This window comes from Ostrea edulis, chromosome 3 (genome assembly GCF_947568905.1).
Source record: "Ostrea edulis chromosome 3, xbOstEdul1.1, whole genome shotgun sequence".
Lineage (NCBI taxonomy): Eukaryota > Metazoa > Mollusca > Bivalvia > Ostreida > Ostreidae > Ostrea > Ostrea edulis.
In genome coordinates, this window is record NC_079166.1 from 61372877 (window position 1) to 61390591 (window position 17715).

The following is a 17715-nucleotide window of genomic DNA, read 5'->3' on the forward strand; positions in this document are numbered from 1 at the left end:
AAAATTACCCGCAAACAAGACTACCCTCAAATCCACGTGTTTTTCACATGTGTGTAAACAGCCGGAGTGCACCTCAGGAAGTAGCCTCAGCTACCAACAGCAAATAGTTCCTTTGTATACACTTGATTATTTCTACAAATTACACAAAATTTCCTAATCAGGGGTACAAAAATTAAGAGAAAAGAAGAAGAGGAAATGAGAAAAATCGCGCAAGGAAAAAAAATATTTCTTTAAATATATGGAACTACAATTGACTAAGTTCATTTTGATTGGACAATTACCGGTGTGATACCTTATAGCAGATCGCCTCGACTTCGAAACATGGCGACAAAAAGTTCAACTGATCGAAAGAGAAATTAGCCGCTATAAGGGCTATTTCTTGGGTACTATGGTTGGAATTGGGTCCAGAGGAAGAACAAATTCTTCGTCTAGACCAGTTATTGATGGAACTGTCGTAAATTACGAATGTCCTGTTTTTGTAGGTCATGCGTTTTGGACGAGTCACACAGACAACTGTGTTAGACAGGGAATTCTGGTATGCGGTCCAGAAAAACTAATTCAGACAGAATAAAACTTTCTAAGCTGTTTTTAAATATATAGTCATCATGAGGCATGAGACGATGATCGGTACATCAGCTGTACATGACCAGAAAATCGACCGCAGTACGTAGGAACTCCCGTCAGAAATTGTATGTTTGGCGGTCAAATATCGTCGGATACTGGGTATCCGACTAATGAAGGCAGTCAAATATATGGATACAAGAAAACTTTGAATTAAGAATATTCTGCCTAAGTTTTCGATGGCTAAGGTTCTCATTTATATAAAATAGATTTATCGAGCTTTAATTCTTACGTTTAATCATCAACGTTTCGATTAACCTGCACAAGAAAAATGACTACCATAGATTTTTCAATCTTACAAAAACGTACAGGTAATGCAGGTAACACAGATAACATCCTGTGTATTTGGGACGGTATGTACAAGCTAGCAGGGTTTCCCCGGGCTCGGGGCTTCACACTTCCCGAAAAAAATTCCGCCCCGCACTAAGCGTACCTGAGGAAAACCGACCGGTTGAAAACCTCGGCCTTTAATTTCCATATTCAACCAGTGATAACATTTTTTCTTACTTAACCTTGGCAGTCCTTTAATTGTGTGTGAACCCTGTGCTGTTGCTATGAGGCGCCGTTCTAGAGGAAATTCGGATATAGTTTTACTATCTATAATTTACTGGTGTGATATTGGTATGAAGCCCCAGGAAAGCCAGGTGTACAAAATACATAAAGCGTATTTTCTGTATTGTTTTAATCATCAGGAGAGCGTTTCTAGGCTCATGGATTTTTATTTTTTTTTTGCAATCAAAACATACAATGAGTCAACACATGAATGGATGCAGTTTGTGTTTAATAAAGATTAACACTGCACAAATAGATTTATAGTTCGTTAATTAGAAAACCAGAAAAGACATTATAAGAACCGTGGTCATGAAATTTTGCATTCACTCCGTTCATGTTCTGAATCCAGATTTGATCCCCCTTGTTTAACCGCAGCTGTAGAGTCTGGCTAGCATGTGGATGAGTTTTGGCATTAGAATACACAACGGACATCTTTTTGCCATTCTTAACAATATTGACGTGGACAGAATTACTTGGATGACTCATCAAGCTACAGGAGATGCTATAGAGACCATTATAGGGGGCGGTAAAAACACCAGTTGTTGGTTGATAGGCTCCACCCCAATTTGTCAACACTCGATCATACTTCACCACAGCATGAGCGCTCACTGTTGTGTCTTTGGACAGAAGGGCTGTGAAGGCTACACTCGCTCCCCTCTGTAGTAAAACAAAATTAAAATATATCAATCTACGAAGTACATTAGATTAGATTTGATTTAATGTTTATGTTCACAACCATAGTGGACAATAGTTTTCAACGGATAGCACTTTCCAATAATTCCCTTAGAAACAAACAGCACGGGTACTACTAAATAGAGTACGCTAGAGTACTTTAGGGTATGCTGGTAAAGATTCATAATTTAATGCTATTCAATTGTTCATTTATATGTATACTACTTAAATAAACATGATTATAAAATAATATTGCACTATTTGTCAAAAGTATTTGTTTTTCGAAAGAAAAAAAAACCCATTAAATTTATTGAAGATTTTTGGCATCCCGATTAAAAGTATTTTGTTCTGAGAAATAATTTAGTGATGTGACGTATTACATTAGCAATTAATTTCATGTATGGTTGATAATTACTCGGAATTCATGAACTTTCATTTTCTTGTTTTCTCATCTTTAGACCCGTCAATAGAATGTAAAACTTGTACGGTACCAATTTTTATGCACCAGATGCACATTTCGACAAATAATGTCTCTTCAGTGATGCTCAACCGAAATGTTTGAAATCCGAAATAACAATGAAGTTTTAGAGCTATTATAGGGAAAGCAGTATGCAAAAAAGTGGAGTCAAATTCGTCGAAGGATAAGAGCTATGAATATAATCATAGACGTGTCTTACTATTATCATGAAAGGTGAACATAACGAACAGTGATCAATTTCATAAATCCTATATGCAATACAAAATAGAGAGTTAGTCAAACACAGACCCCTGGACACACCAGAGATGGGATCAGTTGCCTAGGAGTAATCATTCCTGTCTAACGGCCACACCCACCATGAGCCCTATATCCTGATCAGGTAAACGGAGTTATCTGTAGTCAAAATCAGTGTGTCAAGAACGGTCTAATAATCGTTATGAAACACGTCAGACAGCATTTGACCCAATCCTATGTTGTAGTAACGAATTAGATCGTCATAACGACTATAGAATTTGCGAAATGATGACTTCAACCGAGACTGTTGAAACCCCTGCACCATCAACTTGTTTGTCAGTAGTCACCATGTGTTAGTAAAATTATGGAGAGAATTATTTTAAAACATGTATATAATTATTTTTGTAGTAATGATCTATTTTATGGATATCAAGCTGGAATTCACTGGGACATTCTACAGTTTATCAATTATTAGAAGCCTATCGTAGTATTGTTCAAAGTATTGACAAAGTAAAATCATGTTGTTTGATATTTTGTGACCTATCAAAAGCATCTGATCGAGTATGACATAATGGTCTCCTTTTCAAATTACAAACTTATGTTATATCTGGTAGTCTTTTAGATTGTTTAAGAAGTTACTTATGTCGCAGATCACAAAAAGTAATGTATAAGGACATTTTATCGCCAAAACGTGATATATTTCCTGGTGTGCCCCAAGATTCTGTTTTATGATCTTAATATTTTTTGTTTATGTTAATTATATTGCTGTTCATATGCTATCAATGTGTAGACTATTTGCTGATGACAACTCACTCAACAACCCTCATATAATATGCTAGAAATTGAATATAAGCATAATTATGATTTGCATATCTAAGGGAAATGGTCATATACATGTCATTCAATCCATACAAGACTAAAACTGTTTATTTTTCACAAAAAGATAACTCCATTCTACCAAAGCTATTTTTCAAGGTAATATGCTGGAGTGTATTCCAATTCATCCTCATTTAGGCTTATTTTTGTCACATAACCTCAGTTGGTCTTTATACATTGATTTCATAGTTGATAAATCTTATTTTAAAATTGGGGTTTTTAAAAAAGACTAAGTTCAAAATTGGTAGAAAACATCTGTCAAAATTGCACATAGCATTCATTAGACTTACTCTTGAATATGCTTCAATTGTTTGGGATGGCTGTTCTGTTAAGGATACAGCTAAGCTTGAAAAAGTACAATTATGTGCAACTAGAATTATTACTGGTCTTCCTATTTTTGCATCTAGATAATCTTTTTATTCAGAAACAGGCTGGGAAACGTTACAAAGCAGACGTTATATCGCAAAAATGACTACCGTGTTTAACATTTGCAATGGTAGTCCCCCCGACTATTTAAATAAAATTGTTCCACATAAACATGAAAATATGTCCCTTTATAATACTAGAAACAAAGATAGGTTTTATATTCCAAGATCCAGATTGGAGTTATTCAAAAAATTGATTTGTACCTTACTTTGTAAAACAGTGGAATTTATTAAATGTAGAAGTCAAAGAAGGCATTTCGCAGACATTACATGACCGCTATCATATTGCTCTTTTGGAAAACGATACATCAATATTATTCATACAACTGTATGCTTCATTATGATCTTGATAAATGAAATATTACAAATTATCATGTGGACACATCAACAAAATGTAATATCATCTCTTTTTCGCTTCTAAATTTTTCTATAGAGCTAGAAATAATCGTTTTAATCGCCTTTTCATGCTTGACTTGATCATTATTGATATAAAATAGTTATTATGCGGTGATGTTTATTTGGCTTTGTAATGTAATATAAATATTTTTTTCAGCTGTTCATAAATTTATAGAAAAAACTTGTAGATTCTTTTGATTATTGTACATTTTACCTGATAATTACCATATTGCATTCCATATTGTAATATGTAGGAGAGGGACTTGTAAGTTGTCAGAACTTGTTCCCAATCCTTTTTATTTGATCAAAAAATATTTTCAAAACAATCTTGTTTTCTTTTCCTTTTTATTGTTGGGGTATGTCTTTTTATGTATTTTTTAACACACACACATATATTTTTAATTCATCGATTTATTTTATCTTTTGTTTCTTTGCTCACTGACCAATTATTGATTCAAATCAATTAGATAATTGCTGGCCTTAAAAAAAAAACATAGCCGGTGTTGATTTAAAACGACAGCGGTATACATTAAAGAAAACTCACAATTACATAGAACTACATAAACATCTTCATTGACGTAATTAATCATCTAATTTTTATATTGAAATCCAAATAATAATGAGTTATTTTCAACGCATTCACTGCTCGGTTGACAATAAAAAGACTTAATAATTGATAAAATAAAGGCATAATCTTGGAAATTTAGATGTAATGCGCTAGTATTTTATGTAAATATAGATACATGTGATCGGGATTGAGATCAAACAGTAAACTGTAATTCAATTAATCTTTTCATTGTATTCCTAAAATAATGAACACAAACACAATATCTTTAAAATATATATTTATTAGGTTAAACTAAAGTAAGAGCACCTACTAACAGCAGTTGAATTGCATCAAATTATGAAATTTTGCCAACGCACTCTAAAGTACCCTATCGTACTCTAGTATACGTAGCGTGCTCTGTTTAGTACCGCACACGGCAGTCGTATGATAAATATATATCATTACTACAGTAACTTGATCCGAAGAGTCGGATCACGTCGAGTTGACAGACGCGGATCATCAGATCACACGAGACGTGAAACGTCAAGTTTGATCTGATGATCCGCGCCTGTCAACGAGACGTGATCCAACTCTTCGGATCAAGTTACTGTAGTAATGATAAATTTATTATATACCCCCTTATGCATTTTAAATCCACATTTATAAGATAATAAATGTTATCCAAATTATCAAAAATACAGACATACAGTGAAATTAAATTTTGTATACGCAGTTTTGTTTGTGACGCGGTCAATATTTTCCGAATGTGCTACACGGGCAGATGAAAACAAGCGGTATTCTCGCGAGATTATACTTACTTGGGTGAAACGTCACCAATAGATAATATATTTCCGGAATAATTGTTGGCGTATAATACGCCATATTCAAATTCGAAAAATTAATCTTAATAAAATATTTTCTAATAGATATAAAATACCTTACATATCCAATTACATGACAAATTTGGCTAGGTACATTTGGAATGAAATTACACGGTATTTTTGGTAGGCTTCATATCAGAGACATATATTATTTTAGGGCTAATATTGACTATAAATCAAAATTATTTTTTTTTCAATACAATATGCAAGAAAGTTGCCAGAAATTTTACTGAACTTCCATTTTTGTTGCACATAAGAATCTTAAGAGCATCAGACAGACAGATGGCGTGGGTTTTTTTTTTCTGAAAGGGGGGGGGGTAGCAGAGGATAACTCGCGGTCGTCTAAAATTCTTGACTATCAAACGAAAATAAAAAGGGGTCCAAAAAATCCATAACAGATGTTCTCTATTCCAAACTTCAACACCATACATGTAAAGAAGGGGGCGGATTCATCCTACCATGCAATGTAAGGGGGGGGGGGTGTCAGCCAGTATATCATAATTCGCAAGGGATGATAATTTACTATGCTTGTGAATATAATGGAAAATTCAACTTTATCAAAGTTAAAAGTATCCCGTCTCTGATTTAAAGCGCATGAGAGTAAAGGATATCAAATTGGAATGGGACGGTGGTAAAACGGATTTCTTTTAGATCCAGTGGTACGGTATGTATTAATATCTCACCAGAGCTCATAGAATGTAGAACTGACTTCATAATGACTTATGAAGATGATCGGTGGGGAAATAACATATTCTGGTGATATTACTGGTTATACAGGTATATATTTTGTAGACAGTGGAGGGGTGGTGGTGTGTACACAACATCTGTACACGTACACTACCCACTTCACGTGTCTGTGCATTATGCAAGCACTAGTGTTTGCAAACCTTTATAAGACACATGAAAGACTGCATTGAAGATAATGGCAAGGATGTCACTTAGGATCAACAAGCTCCACTTTTAATTTGGTGTCTGTGCATCAAATAAAGTATTTCTCATCTCCCACAAAATCTTTAAAGAAGAACACTATAACAAGAAATGGGAGATGTCTCTCATTATTCCATGGAAATAATTGTCATTAACACTATATTCTTTTAGCCCCTTAACTGGCCCTGTGAAATGCAGAACCTCTACCCTTGCCCTTGGTGACTAGGTATACAGACTGTTGAATAGCAGTTGACCTTTGCTGTTCACTACAACAACCTTTTTCAAGACCACCAATTCTTTTAACACAACTTCCAAGAAATGCAATAAAATGGGAAAGTCTAACAGATTGAAACACACAAGAGTCAATGTACTATAATCATGATTTTATGCTTGTTTATAAGGAACTCCTTGAAAGAAATTAAAAATATTTTTAATATTTATGATCAAGATTCCTTATAGCCAATATTCTTTCAAGCTTAACAAGGTTATTATGATGTGCATTGAAAATAGTTATTCTTAAAGGGGCATTAGCTGCCATTTTGATACCAAAAAATTAATTAAATGGCTCCATATCATACATGTATATTTCAGTGATAACACCAGTATTTAATTATTTCAAACACCTTTTAACCCCAAAACAGGCACATTAATGTGTATGAATATCACATGAATTTTGGTAATTAAATGATTATTGTCTTGCAAGACAATAATTCGTCCTTATGTATTTCTATACACTAAAAGTGACAATCTATTGTCGTTTTATTAGGTTTCTCATGTTTTTGTACAAAATAAATATTATTATTAGGCATTAATATATATTCTTATTGAGAGATTTTGAATAAAAAGGTTGCCATCACTTTCACAGCTAATGCCCCTTTGACAAACTACATAGCATATCATAATTAACTTGCTGTTAATGAATATGTAACTCTTAAATTAGGTTAAGAGAATTTGATACCAAAGTGCAGAATATTATATTGTAAAATGTACAAAGGTGCAGCCTTGAAATTTATTAAACATAACAATATGATTTCACAAAGTGTATTAATCAGTAATGGACAGTATCACTTATACCCTTCATAAATGTATTTTAACATAATGCATTTAGTACTACTGTGTGCTGGATTATTTTTCAATCCCATGTAAATAATGAATTACATTCAAGGGCAACAACTCTTCTAGACACATATTCTGTTCTGAACACAATCTCTTCCATAGTCATAAGATATACATCATCATTTAAACTAATGTGTTAACATGTGCATACCATAGGAAAAGATTTCACACACATACATCATAACCTATTATCCAATGTGGAGATGTACATGGACTCCAAAGTTTAGATATTGTATGTCTAAAAATATGTTCATTTGAAATATTAATAAGTACAAATGTACAATGTCAGCTACAATATGAGTTGAGGATTTTTTTCAAGTTTTTCATAGCAAAATCATGATGGTATGTAAATCTATCCAAATACATAAGGGTCTTAGTACAGTTTCCAGCACATCCATTCATATTCCTGGTCATCCTATCTCCAACAATCTAGACATTACTTAGTTCTCTCCATGCCAAAAACACATAGGACCGAGACTCTCTCCAATCCACTCTGTTCTATTGCTACCATCTTGATCTCATTCAAGTTTCTCCATTCTGCAATCTTTCTTTCTGCTTCTACTGTTCCTCTCCAGGTTGTTTTTGGTCTCTTAAATGCCCTCTTCCCTTCTGGTGTCCAACCCAACGCCATCTCACTGTCATTGTCACCTCCCCTCCATAGCACGTGTCCTATATAGTTCCATCACCGTCTCCTCAGCTCATTGTTTATTGCATTGATGTCAGTCCTGGCTGCCACTTCCTGTTTTCCATAATTTTCTGCTACTTTATCCCCAGTATCCTCTGCAAGCATCTGATATGGTAAGCATCTATTGACTTTTCACCTATTCACCTTCCAAGACATGGACATGCAAAATTTCTGAAAAAATAAATGCAAATATACCCTATGATAAATTTTAAATACATGCGTCTTAAACAGTACAAGAGGCCAAAGAGCCACATCGCTCAACGGAGTCACCTTGGCCCTGTCATTGTACAGCTGTTGTGATTTTAAAAAGATTTCAGTCTTTATTCCTATGAAAAATGTTGATCCCATATTGTGGCCCCAGCCTACATGAGCCCCAAAGGATCACAACATTACTGAAAATGAATTCACATTACACAGAAATGCCCCAACACCGCCTCAACACCAATATGATCGACAAGATCTTGCTGTTCTGGATAAGACCAAGGTCACAAGGTTAATCATGGTACATGCATGATACAAAAGATCTTGACATAAGAAATCTATATACAAAATATGAAAGCTCTGTCTTAAATAGTTGAGATATTGAATAGGTCAGATTTTTATCAAATGTAGGTCAAACTTCCAGGTCAAAGTCACAAGATCGAACACTGTTGCATCACATGAAAGAACTTTTCGTAAAAAATGTATATACAAAATATAAAAGCCCTAGCTTAAATAGTTAATATTTTTCATTAGATAATCAAATGTAATTTCATAAGTTTAATATATTTGGTTTGCTAAAACTGACCGAAATATCTTCAGTACCTACCAGAGGGTCACAGTTCTATAACATAGCTTGATTATTGGAGACAGACCTCTTAATACATGTACCTGGACAGATTAAGAATAAAAGGTAGCTGGACATTACCTGAGCCCAGGAAGCAGAGTGGACAGGTGTTAATAAGCATAGGCAGGGACCAGAGATGACCAGTGTACCTGTTATTGTTATGAAAACATCACTAATCCACTCTCAAATGTTTATTCAACAGTTAAAATGAAGATTGATGAAACAATACTTATACTAAGGTAGTTCTTGTTAAATTAAGGAATTTGAACAGAAACTTTTACATCTCCCCAATATTCAACAGTCATTTGTACATTATTTATGTAATATGACTTATAAGTATATTATATATACCAAACAATTTTCAATCGACCAGTATTAACCAGTTTCAACCAGTATTGACCACCGGCCTCATATCGACCACTTTTTTGCCAACCCTGCCCCGGGCATAGACATATAACAGATATGTTATCCGTTATATGTCTATGTGAATACATACTGCAACTTTGCATTCTGAACAATTAAACATACACATTATATAATTATACAAGTCCATATTGCTCTTTTTCCAGCCAATTGTGCATTTACTAGTTCTGGTATACATGTTATAACTGATGAATTTGATTACATCCCTCGGGCCCCCCATTTTCATCTTAACACTTTAGCTCCCCTCTACCCCCCCCCCCCCCTTGATGTCCACTCCCCCAAATCAATGTCTACTTTCCGATTATTTGTTGGGGGTTGGACGAAAATACAATGATCATTTCGATGTAATGGAATTGTGAAACCAGTAGGATAATTTGGTTCAGACAGTGAGTTTTGCAATTCATTCATGCATAGAATAGCCCTACTTACCTGATCTCACCTCTGATATGTCCAGGGATCTATGTTTGCCCTACTTTCAGTTTTCTATTCTTCATGGGATTTATGCGATTAATCGTTGTACATTATTTTCACTGGTCTACATAACGGTAAGAAATAAATAAAGAAGTTTTTCCTTCAACGTATCCGCTTCGTTTGTTTATTGCCGCCATTGCGCACTAGCATTCCGGATAAATACTAACTACCGGATACGTCTCTTTCATTTCGCTCATTTCCGCGCGAGACCATGGGTTGTTTTCATCTGCCCGTGTAGCACATTCATATTTTCCACAAAAAAGTTGCGGTGATACATTGTGACGCCATTGTGACGTTATCAGTTTCAGAGGATACTAAACCACTGTGTGATGATCCGGAAAACCGGATCACACTCTGTGAAATCCAAAGAATCATAAAACGATACATTGATGGGTATATAATAATACTAACGGTCATTAGACCTAAACAAAAAAGGAGATTGATCTGTTATAGTTAATTACTTTACCACAGCGTGAACGCCCACTGTTGCGTCTTTGGAAAAAAGGGCTGTAAAGGCGACCTTCCCTACTCTCTGTGGTAAAACAAAAATAAAACATATCAATGTACGAAGTATATTTGGGAATTTTTTTTTTTTAAGGTTTATGTTCTCAACCATAGTAAACAATAGTTTACGAGGGATAGCACTTTCCAATGTTTCCCTTAAATAATCTAAGCATTTCTTTTATATCATTGTTTTATTATATTTGTTATCAAATTGATAAGGGTATATATTTACCTTTATAACCGTCTGAGATGAAGGGTATATCAAATCAAAATGATGCTAGAGTGGCAACACTAAGATAACATTATATTACTATATAACATTGTATTGTTTTCAGAAGTGCTTAACACAGTGGTTACCAAATAAGAAGCATGTCTGAATATCTCGATTTATGTTCCATGATTAAATAACAAGTTATATAAATTGAATTCCGGTTTCTTTAATCCCAAAATGCAATGACACTTAATGCATTCCTTATGCAAGGTAATGGTGGTGTAATGAATTACTTTTTAAAGAAAATGACGATTGGTAATTGTAATACAAACCTGGATAATTCAAATGAAATGTATTACCTCAAAATGTAATTCGCACCAAGCCTGCCCCATACATTGCAAATTCAATATCCTTCTTTCCTTTGAGATATTTACCATTAATTTGTTTATGTCTTCATTTACATAATCATATCAGTGTAAATCTACTCACGACACCAGAAATGAGTCCAATTACAGCACAAAAAAGTATATATTTCATCCTGTTTTCTTCTGAAAAACATAACGTTATATTTTCTTTTAAAAGTTCGATTTTATCCTGATATTACCGCAACAACATACAATATTGTTAGATCAGTCCACAGTTTCATTACCACAGTTAAAAAGTTTAGAGTGTTAATCTCGCAGTCAGCATCTCTTTTTTCACTCGAATTTATTATGCACATTTTTCAATAGAGTTCGAATTTTTTGTACAGTACATCTACCAAGTTTTGCAAAAATAGACTATGATTTACACCGACTTCCACGTGTCTCGTCTATTTTACTGTGTTGATTAGAATTTCCATTTATGACGCATTTTATGCTATTAGGCCGTTTTTTACATACTACTTTTGACTACAGGTCACTCCGTGTGTCTATTCAAGGTGAAAAGGCTGGGGATGGTTACTTCTCGTGATATCAAGGGATCTATGTTTGCCTTACTCTTATTTTTGCTTTCTTTATAGGAAGTATGACATTGATCATTGTTCGTTATCTACACTTTTTCATTATATGAATTCTCAGAGAGATACGGGACATGCTATTTCGGCAGATTTTGAACTGATAATATTCCAAATGTAGACTGTCAGGCAATTTATATATCGTCTCATAAATGTGCATTTGGGTGTATTTTAATGGATCATTGCGAAATGGATAGTCACTGTCACCTATAATAGTAATTCTAATATCTACATTAATTTCATACGTGTGATGTATATTGAAAGTGAGATAAAGTATTAGCTTTATCACACGCTTGTTTGATAAAGCACTTCCGGTTCCACCTACTTTTAACACTGTCCCCGCTTGGATGACATATTTTCTGTGTTTATGCATATCCATATCTATTTAAAGTGCCTCGGGATTTCCTCTCGCCCTCAGATCCAAAGAAACTACGTAAATAAAATCCAAATGCACAAACACTTCTACTTTTCATTGTAAACTGTTGAACATTCTAATAACGCTGCATTAGAATATTACTTTCATCGATCGTTAATTGGTTATTACAATTGTTGATTTCAAAACGACGACGACATCAAACTTTTATCAGAAGGTCAGGCCTACGTCAAAAAATAAATACTCGGTCAATAGTCGTTACTTTGTTGGAATGGCAAAACCATTATAAATTATAAGCTATAATTCCTTCTAAAATAATTTTCATCCATGGTTTCTTTTATAAAAATGCCCCTTTGTACTGTATATTAATGGTTTATAAGCGCGCTGTTTTTTCCCGCGTAAGGTAGACAGATTAAGCAAGACGTCTGAGCCACGGATTCAAAACAAATTCAATCAGCTGTTTCTACCATACTGGGGATCATCTCAAAATTAAGTGAAAAGAAGACGCATGAGATAAATAGAACATCTATAATTGCGTATTTTGATATTTGGTTTATCCAACTCGTTCATATAGTTTATTTATTCGCTCGGCAAGCCTTGCAAATAAATATACCATATCAACTCATTGGATAAACCAGATATCAAAACACGCAATATAGATATCCTCTATGTATATATCTAGTAAATTCTAATATATGTAAGAAAAGAGGTTGAAGATATTAAACAGTGATCAATCTCATATACCCCCTACATATTATAGGACTGAGAGTAGAGCAAACACGGACCCTTGGAAACTCTAGAGGTGCGATCAGATGTCTAGGAGTAAATATCCCTTGTTAGATTATCATCAATGTTATAGAGTTAAGTGTATATATAGTTATACATAGATTTAACAGTTCTATTATTTAAAAAAACTATTGATATCTTATATAGAATTAATGAGTATCACAGAGTTTGTGTGGAATATAAAACAAATATTGAAATGCATGCACGTGTCTAGCAAATATATATTGGGTATTTGAACGATGTAATGTTCCGCTGACATAATTTGGTAGTTTCATGTCCAAAATTAAAAGTATATTTAAAGGCAAACACTTGAACGCGGGTATCGTTATCTTACAACAACATCTAGTTTCTTTTTTAAGATATCTTCCCATAGAATTGTAAGTAATAATTCCTTTGGTGCATTATTTTGCATTATTCTTCAAAATGATACTATGATTACACAAATCCCACCGTCCATTAATTGAATATGAAAGACGATCATTAGAGTACATGTGCAGTCATATGAATATGTATCATTGTAAATAATTGAATTATGTGTCTTTCCTTAAATATTTTTGTCTGGTATTATAAGATTTATAAATACATTTTGCTGTTTGTCGTTTGAAATTACAAACAATATTCATAAATACTGAGTAATCAATTTGATTGAAATCATTGCTATATTTTGTATAAAGATGAAAAATGAATTGTTTGGTTGTTTTTTTTATAGAGGTATAAAAACATGGCCGATTCCCTAACAATGACAAGTAAACCCACGTTATTCTATCCATGGTACAAACAGCATATTCATTCCAAAATTAAATATACAGTATCTATCATGTACATTTTATCATACAATCCTTCATATCAAAGGTAACAACATTATCCATAGTATGCATCATGTGAGGGGCTTAAACAAATTTTCAAAAATCAATCATGCACTTATCTCTTGCGCGAGTTCTAGTAAAATGACAGAAAAACATTGAACTTACCTACTGTGTATTAAGCCTGTGAATGAAAGATCGATTTCTCCTGGGCGCGTATGTTTTGTTTATATACAGACAAGTTTTGCTATCGTGTGTGTTGTTTTCATTTTAATTGCTTAAATTCCTATATAATTGACGCCGTTTACATGGAAGACTTTTTCTTATCCAGGCAGATGTCAGAGTATTGAAATAGCCTTTATAGCATTACCTTAAAACTGCCAGGGATATAGAACACATATTAAAAACAAGAGGCTCTCAGGCCTCATCGGTCACCTGGGTATTGATTAAAAGTAATACTAAACCAAATAGCTGTGAATTCTATGATGATTTTCCTTTTCCGAATATCTAAGCTACATATAAATACTAATATTCAGCAGCATTATAAAACAGATGTGTTCTTAAACACAAATGTCCCCCGAAAGTTTCCATATAGATGAAAGACTTTACATATTATATATCATATATTTATATGTCCAAAGAATATGACTATTTTGGTTTGGATCCCCCTTAGTGTCGGAATCCCTTTTTGCTTGTACGGCATATCAATAAAATTTTATGCAATATTTTTCGGAATATCAATGTAAAACTTATACGGTACCACTTTTGATGCACCAGATGCGCATTTCGACAAATAATGTCTCTTCAGTGATGCTCAACCGAAATGTTTGAAATCCGAAATAACTATGAAGTTTTAGAGCTAAATACAGTATAATTTGTCCAAACCGGCCTCTGAGTACTCCGGCGCTCTGTCAATTCCGGCCACAACATATAATCCCTAACATTTCTTTAACAAATCCTTTATTAATAATTCCCTGTACTCCGGATACTGTGTATTCTGTATATCGGCCAGCTTACACGGTTCCCACTGCTATCTATTAACTTTAATTATCCTGTGTAAACCGGCCCCTCGATGATACACTACCCTCATTGTTACGGTCAATTGTATTCTGTGTACACGAAGTCCCAACTGCTCGTAATTAGCTCTAATTATCGCATTTAACCAGCCACTCCACGATGACCAACCTGTCGGTATTCGGTCGATCACACGCGGTGTACACAAAGGGTGTCTCAAGGGAAGCCACAGGTAAGTAAAAGAGTGCAACTGGCGATGAGCCGTAATCAGTTTAAAATAAAACCTGATTTTTGGGGGTGCACTTTTCAATTATGACAGCACCACGCACGAGGTAATGGCGCCCTCCCCCCTAACGACAGAGACGAGTACTGACATTAAAAGACAAAGTTCAATTAATCGATGAATTCGATACATTCTTGGAATAAAACAAAATCGTCAACAATCCAGTTATGTTTTCCAAAAGCAGGGTTTCCCCTTGTGGAATTATCGGAGCTCTCCGGCGAGTCAGACAGTGATGATATGCAGTTAGTTAGCACAACTCGCCATGCCCGGTCGATCATTCGGCATTACATCAGTTTCCGTTTCACAAATTGAGACAGTTGAAAGTGATACATTTACGCCGAAAGCTGCAAAAGACAAAGAACATGACCCGCGAACCATGAAAAATGGCCTAGCCCGGGATATTGATAATTTCTGTATATAATAATCTTCGGGATATAGGCTTTCTAGAAATGTTTTTTTTTTTTTTTTTTTTAATATATTCTATACTTTTTTGTTAATATGACGTTGAATATTGTGGTGTTTAATGTTAAAAAATTAACATTTCGGGATACACGTCACAACAATAAACCTCCAATGACCATGTACAATGTACATGAACCTATAAATCTCTGAAGTTATATGCACTCAAATAGCTAGAATGGCTTATTCAATGATCATAATAAGCATTTTTGACCAAATTTGGGAAATAGAAATAAGAAATATTTTGGAAATGATGTTCAAAGCCGTGATTGTTCAACTTTACTTTTGAATTATTTTTACTTGAATTTTAAAATACTGAAGTAAGAAGAATAAATATAGTATGTAGTCTATTTACATGGTGAAAGGAGTGAATCATTGGAACAATTCTGTTTCATATCATATTTCATAGTTTTTTAATATTTTTTTTGTTCGTATTAAAACGACCGAGTATCGATATCAATGGTAACGAAATAAGTTGACACCGCGTCTCGTCAAAACATGTTCAATTCGAATTTACTCGGAATTACACCTTCAACGAGCATTTCCTGTGAAACCTGATTAAAGAAAAATTACTGTAGACACCTAATAGTAAGTAACAAATGATCTTTTTTGTTACATGTGCATGTAGATTTCATAGCGTGAATAATAACAACACAGCACCGATATAGGGGATCAGAGTCAGTATATTATTGACTCTGAAAATACGATCTGAGAAATGATACTGTATAAATTTTACTGTATTTATCTTGATCAATAATTGTATATTCCTATACGTATTAATCATGTAAAGATACTGAGGTCTTTTAACCAACAATTTTAAATGTTTGTGCAATACATTATTGACTGACAGAACGTAATTCAAGAGCTGTGATATAAAAATCTTTCAGGCATTAATATAGATTTGAATAGAATTAGATCTAGATACACATTTGAAATAGAATATATCCTAAGGCACTGTAGTTTTAAATTGTTTGGATTATATTGCATTTACATGTAATGCTTGTAAATGCCACAGAATGAGAAATAATCTAAATTGGCCTATTTTCATAATGTTCCCAAAATAGAAGTATCATGTAGATCTATACAGGAAATAACATTTACAAATCATGGTTGTTGTTTGTTACTTGCCAGTTAAGTATCATAATGATAATACTAGTAGTTTATAATAAGTAATTATTTTGCTAAAATCAAATACCCTTTTTATTGTCAACAAATACATCACTGGTAAAAAGGTTATAAAGCTTTTATCTAGCACAAGTTTCCATATATTCTACAGGTTTACATATGTCAGCAAGTCCTCAAAAGCAGCTTTAGGGGTTCCCAGGAGATTCTGATGCTCACTGTTAGACTTTCACTGTTGTCAAAATTCAACCTTATTTTCTCTTTCCTCAAAACTTCAGCTCTCAAAAACTTGATTGATTAATTATGTCACTCCTGTTTTGTTGAACATGGTGTTGTCAGCAATAGGTTCAAGTTCTTCTATGTCTTGTTGTAGGTGATTTGTACAGAAGCGAGCCCCGGCAGGAATGATGGCCTCTTTTGAAATGCAGATTTCATGCCTTACTCCTACTGGGACTACAACTAACTTTGGACCTGGTCACTCGCAGATACAGCATGAAGTGTGCCCTCTTGATGTACATGGGAATGGGAGTGATACAGAAGGGGGACTAATTGGAAGAACTGCTGCTGCTGGTGGTGGTGCTGGACTGTCTTGAATCTGTGGCCTAACCGAGTTGATATTCTTCTGTTTAATATGGGAGCAACACACACACTATGGCATCTATTGCACAGAAAATCATGATCAGATGGTGCCCTCCCTATCAGAGTGGTGATCACTGTCCTATATTTCTTTGAAATCCTGGATCTGTGTTTTGGTTTTACTCTCCATGGACAATTGAAACAGAGAAAGAATTTGGGACCATTCCTTGGCATATCTAAAATATTTATGTCATATACATGTAATTGAAATTATACAATTTGGGTTGGATGAAAATCTTATCTTCATGTTAAAACCCATTAGCCTAGGTTATTTTTCCTAAAATCTAATTATAAATCAATTAACTTGTTAATTAATGCTTGGTGAATCAATTAATAAATTGTATTCAAAAACTTGGAATTATTTTTTTCCACTAATAAACTGAAAATGTGTATCTTCAAA

At 34.0% G+C, this 17715-nt stretch overlaps 1 protein-coding gene and 1 long non-coding RNA gene across 3 annotated transcripts; one reads left to right on the forward strand and one right to left on the reverse strand.

The window, feature by feature from the left end:
- Positions 1 to 1385: 1385 nt before the first annotated feature.
- LOC125677538 (complement C1q subcomponent subunit C-like) lies at positions 1386 to 14119 on the reverse strand. 2 transcript variants are annotated; one of them, XM_056158432.1, is made up of 4 exons: positions 13970 to 14119; positions 11335 to 11393; positions 10597 to 10662; positions 1386 to 1830 (listed from the first exon to the last, which is right to left on the reverse strand). In XM_056158432.1, exons 2-4 carry the CDS (start codon positions 11380 to 11382, stop codon positions 1432 to 1434), a joined length of 513 nt encoding a protein of 170 aa, XP_056014407.1. In that variant the 5' UTR covers positions 11383 to 11393; positions 13970 to 14119; the 3' UTR covers positions 1386 to 1431. The 2 variants fall into 2 exon arrangements, with proteins under 2 accessions (XP_056014407.1, XP_056014408.1); XM_056158433.1 differs by having other exon boundaries at positions 13974 to 13994.
- Positions 14120 to 15045: 926 nt separating this feature from the next.
- On the forward strand, positions 15046 to 17715 carry LOC125653445 (uncharacterized). The gene is made up of 2 exons (XR_007361916.2): positions 15046 to 16145; positions 17053 to 17715. It is a non-coding gene; the product is annotated as an uncharacterized LOC125653445 (long non-coding RNA).

Excerpts from the sequence above, each read along its gene's own strand:
- LOC125677538 (XM_056158432.1), bottom strand. The coding sequence starts at position 11,382 with ATGAAATATATACTTTTTTGTGCTGTAATTGGACTCATTTCTGGTGTC. Across the intron at positions 10,663-11,334 it reads TTGGACTCATTTCTGGTGTC|AGAGTAGGGAAGGTCGCCTT; the intron begins GTGAGTAGATTT and ends GTTTTACCACAG. Across the intron at positions 1,831-10,596 it reads CAGTGGGCGTTCACGCTGTG|AGGGGAGCGAGTGTAGCCTT; the intron begins GTAAAGTAATTA and ends GTTTTACTACAG.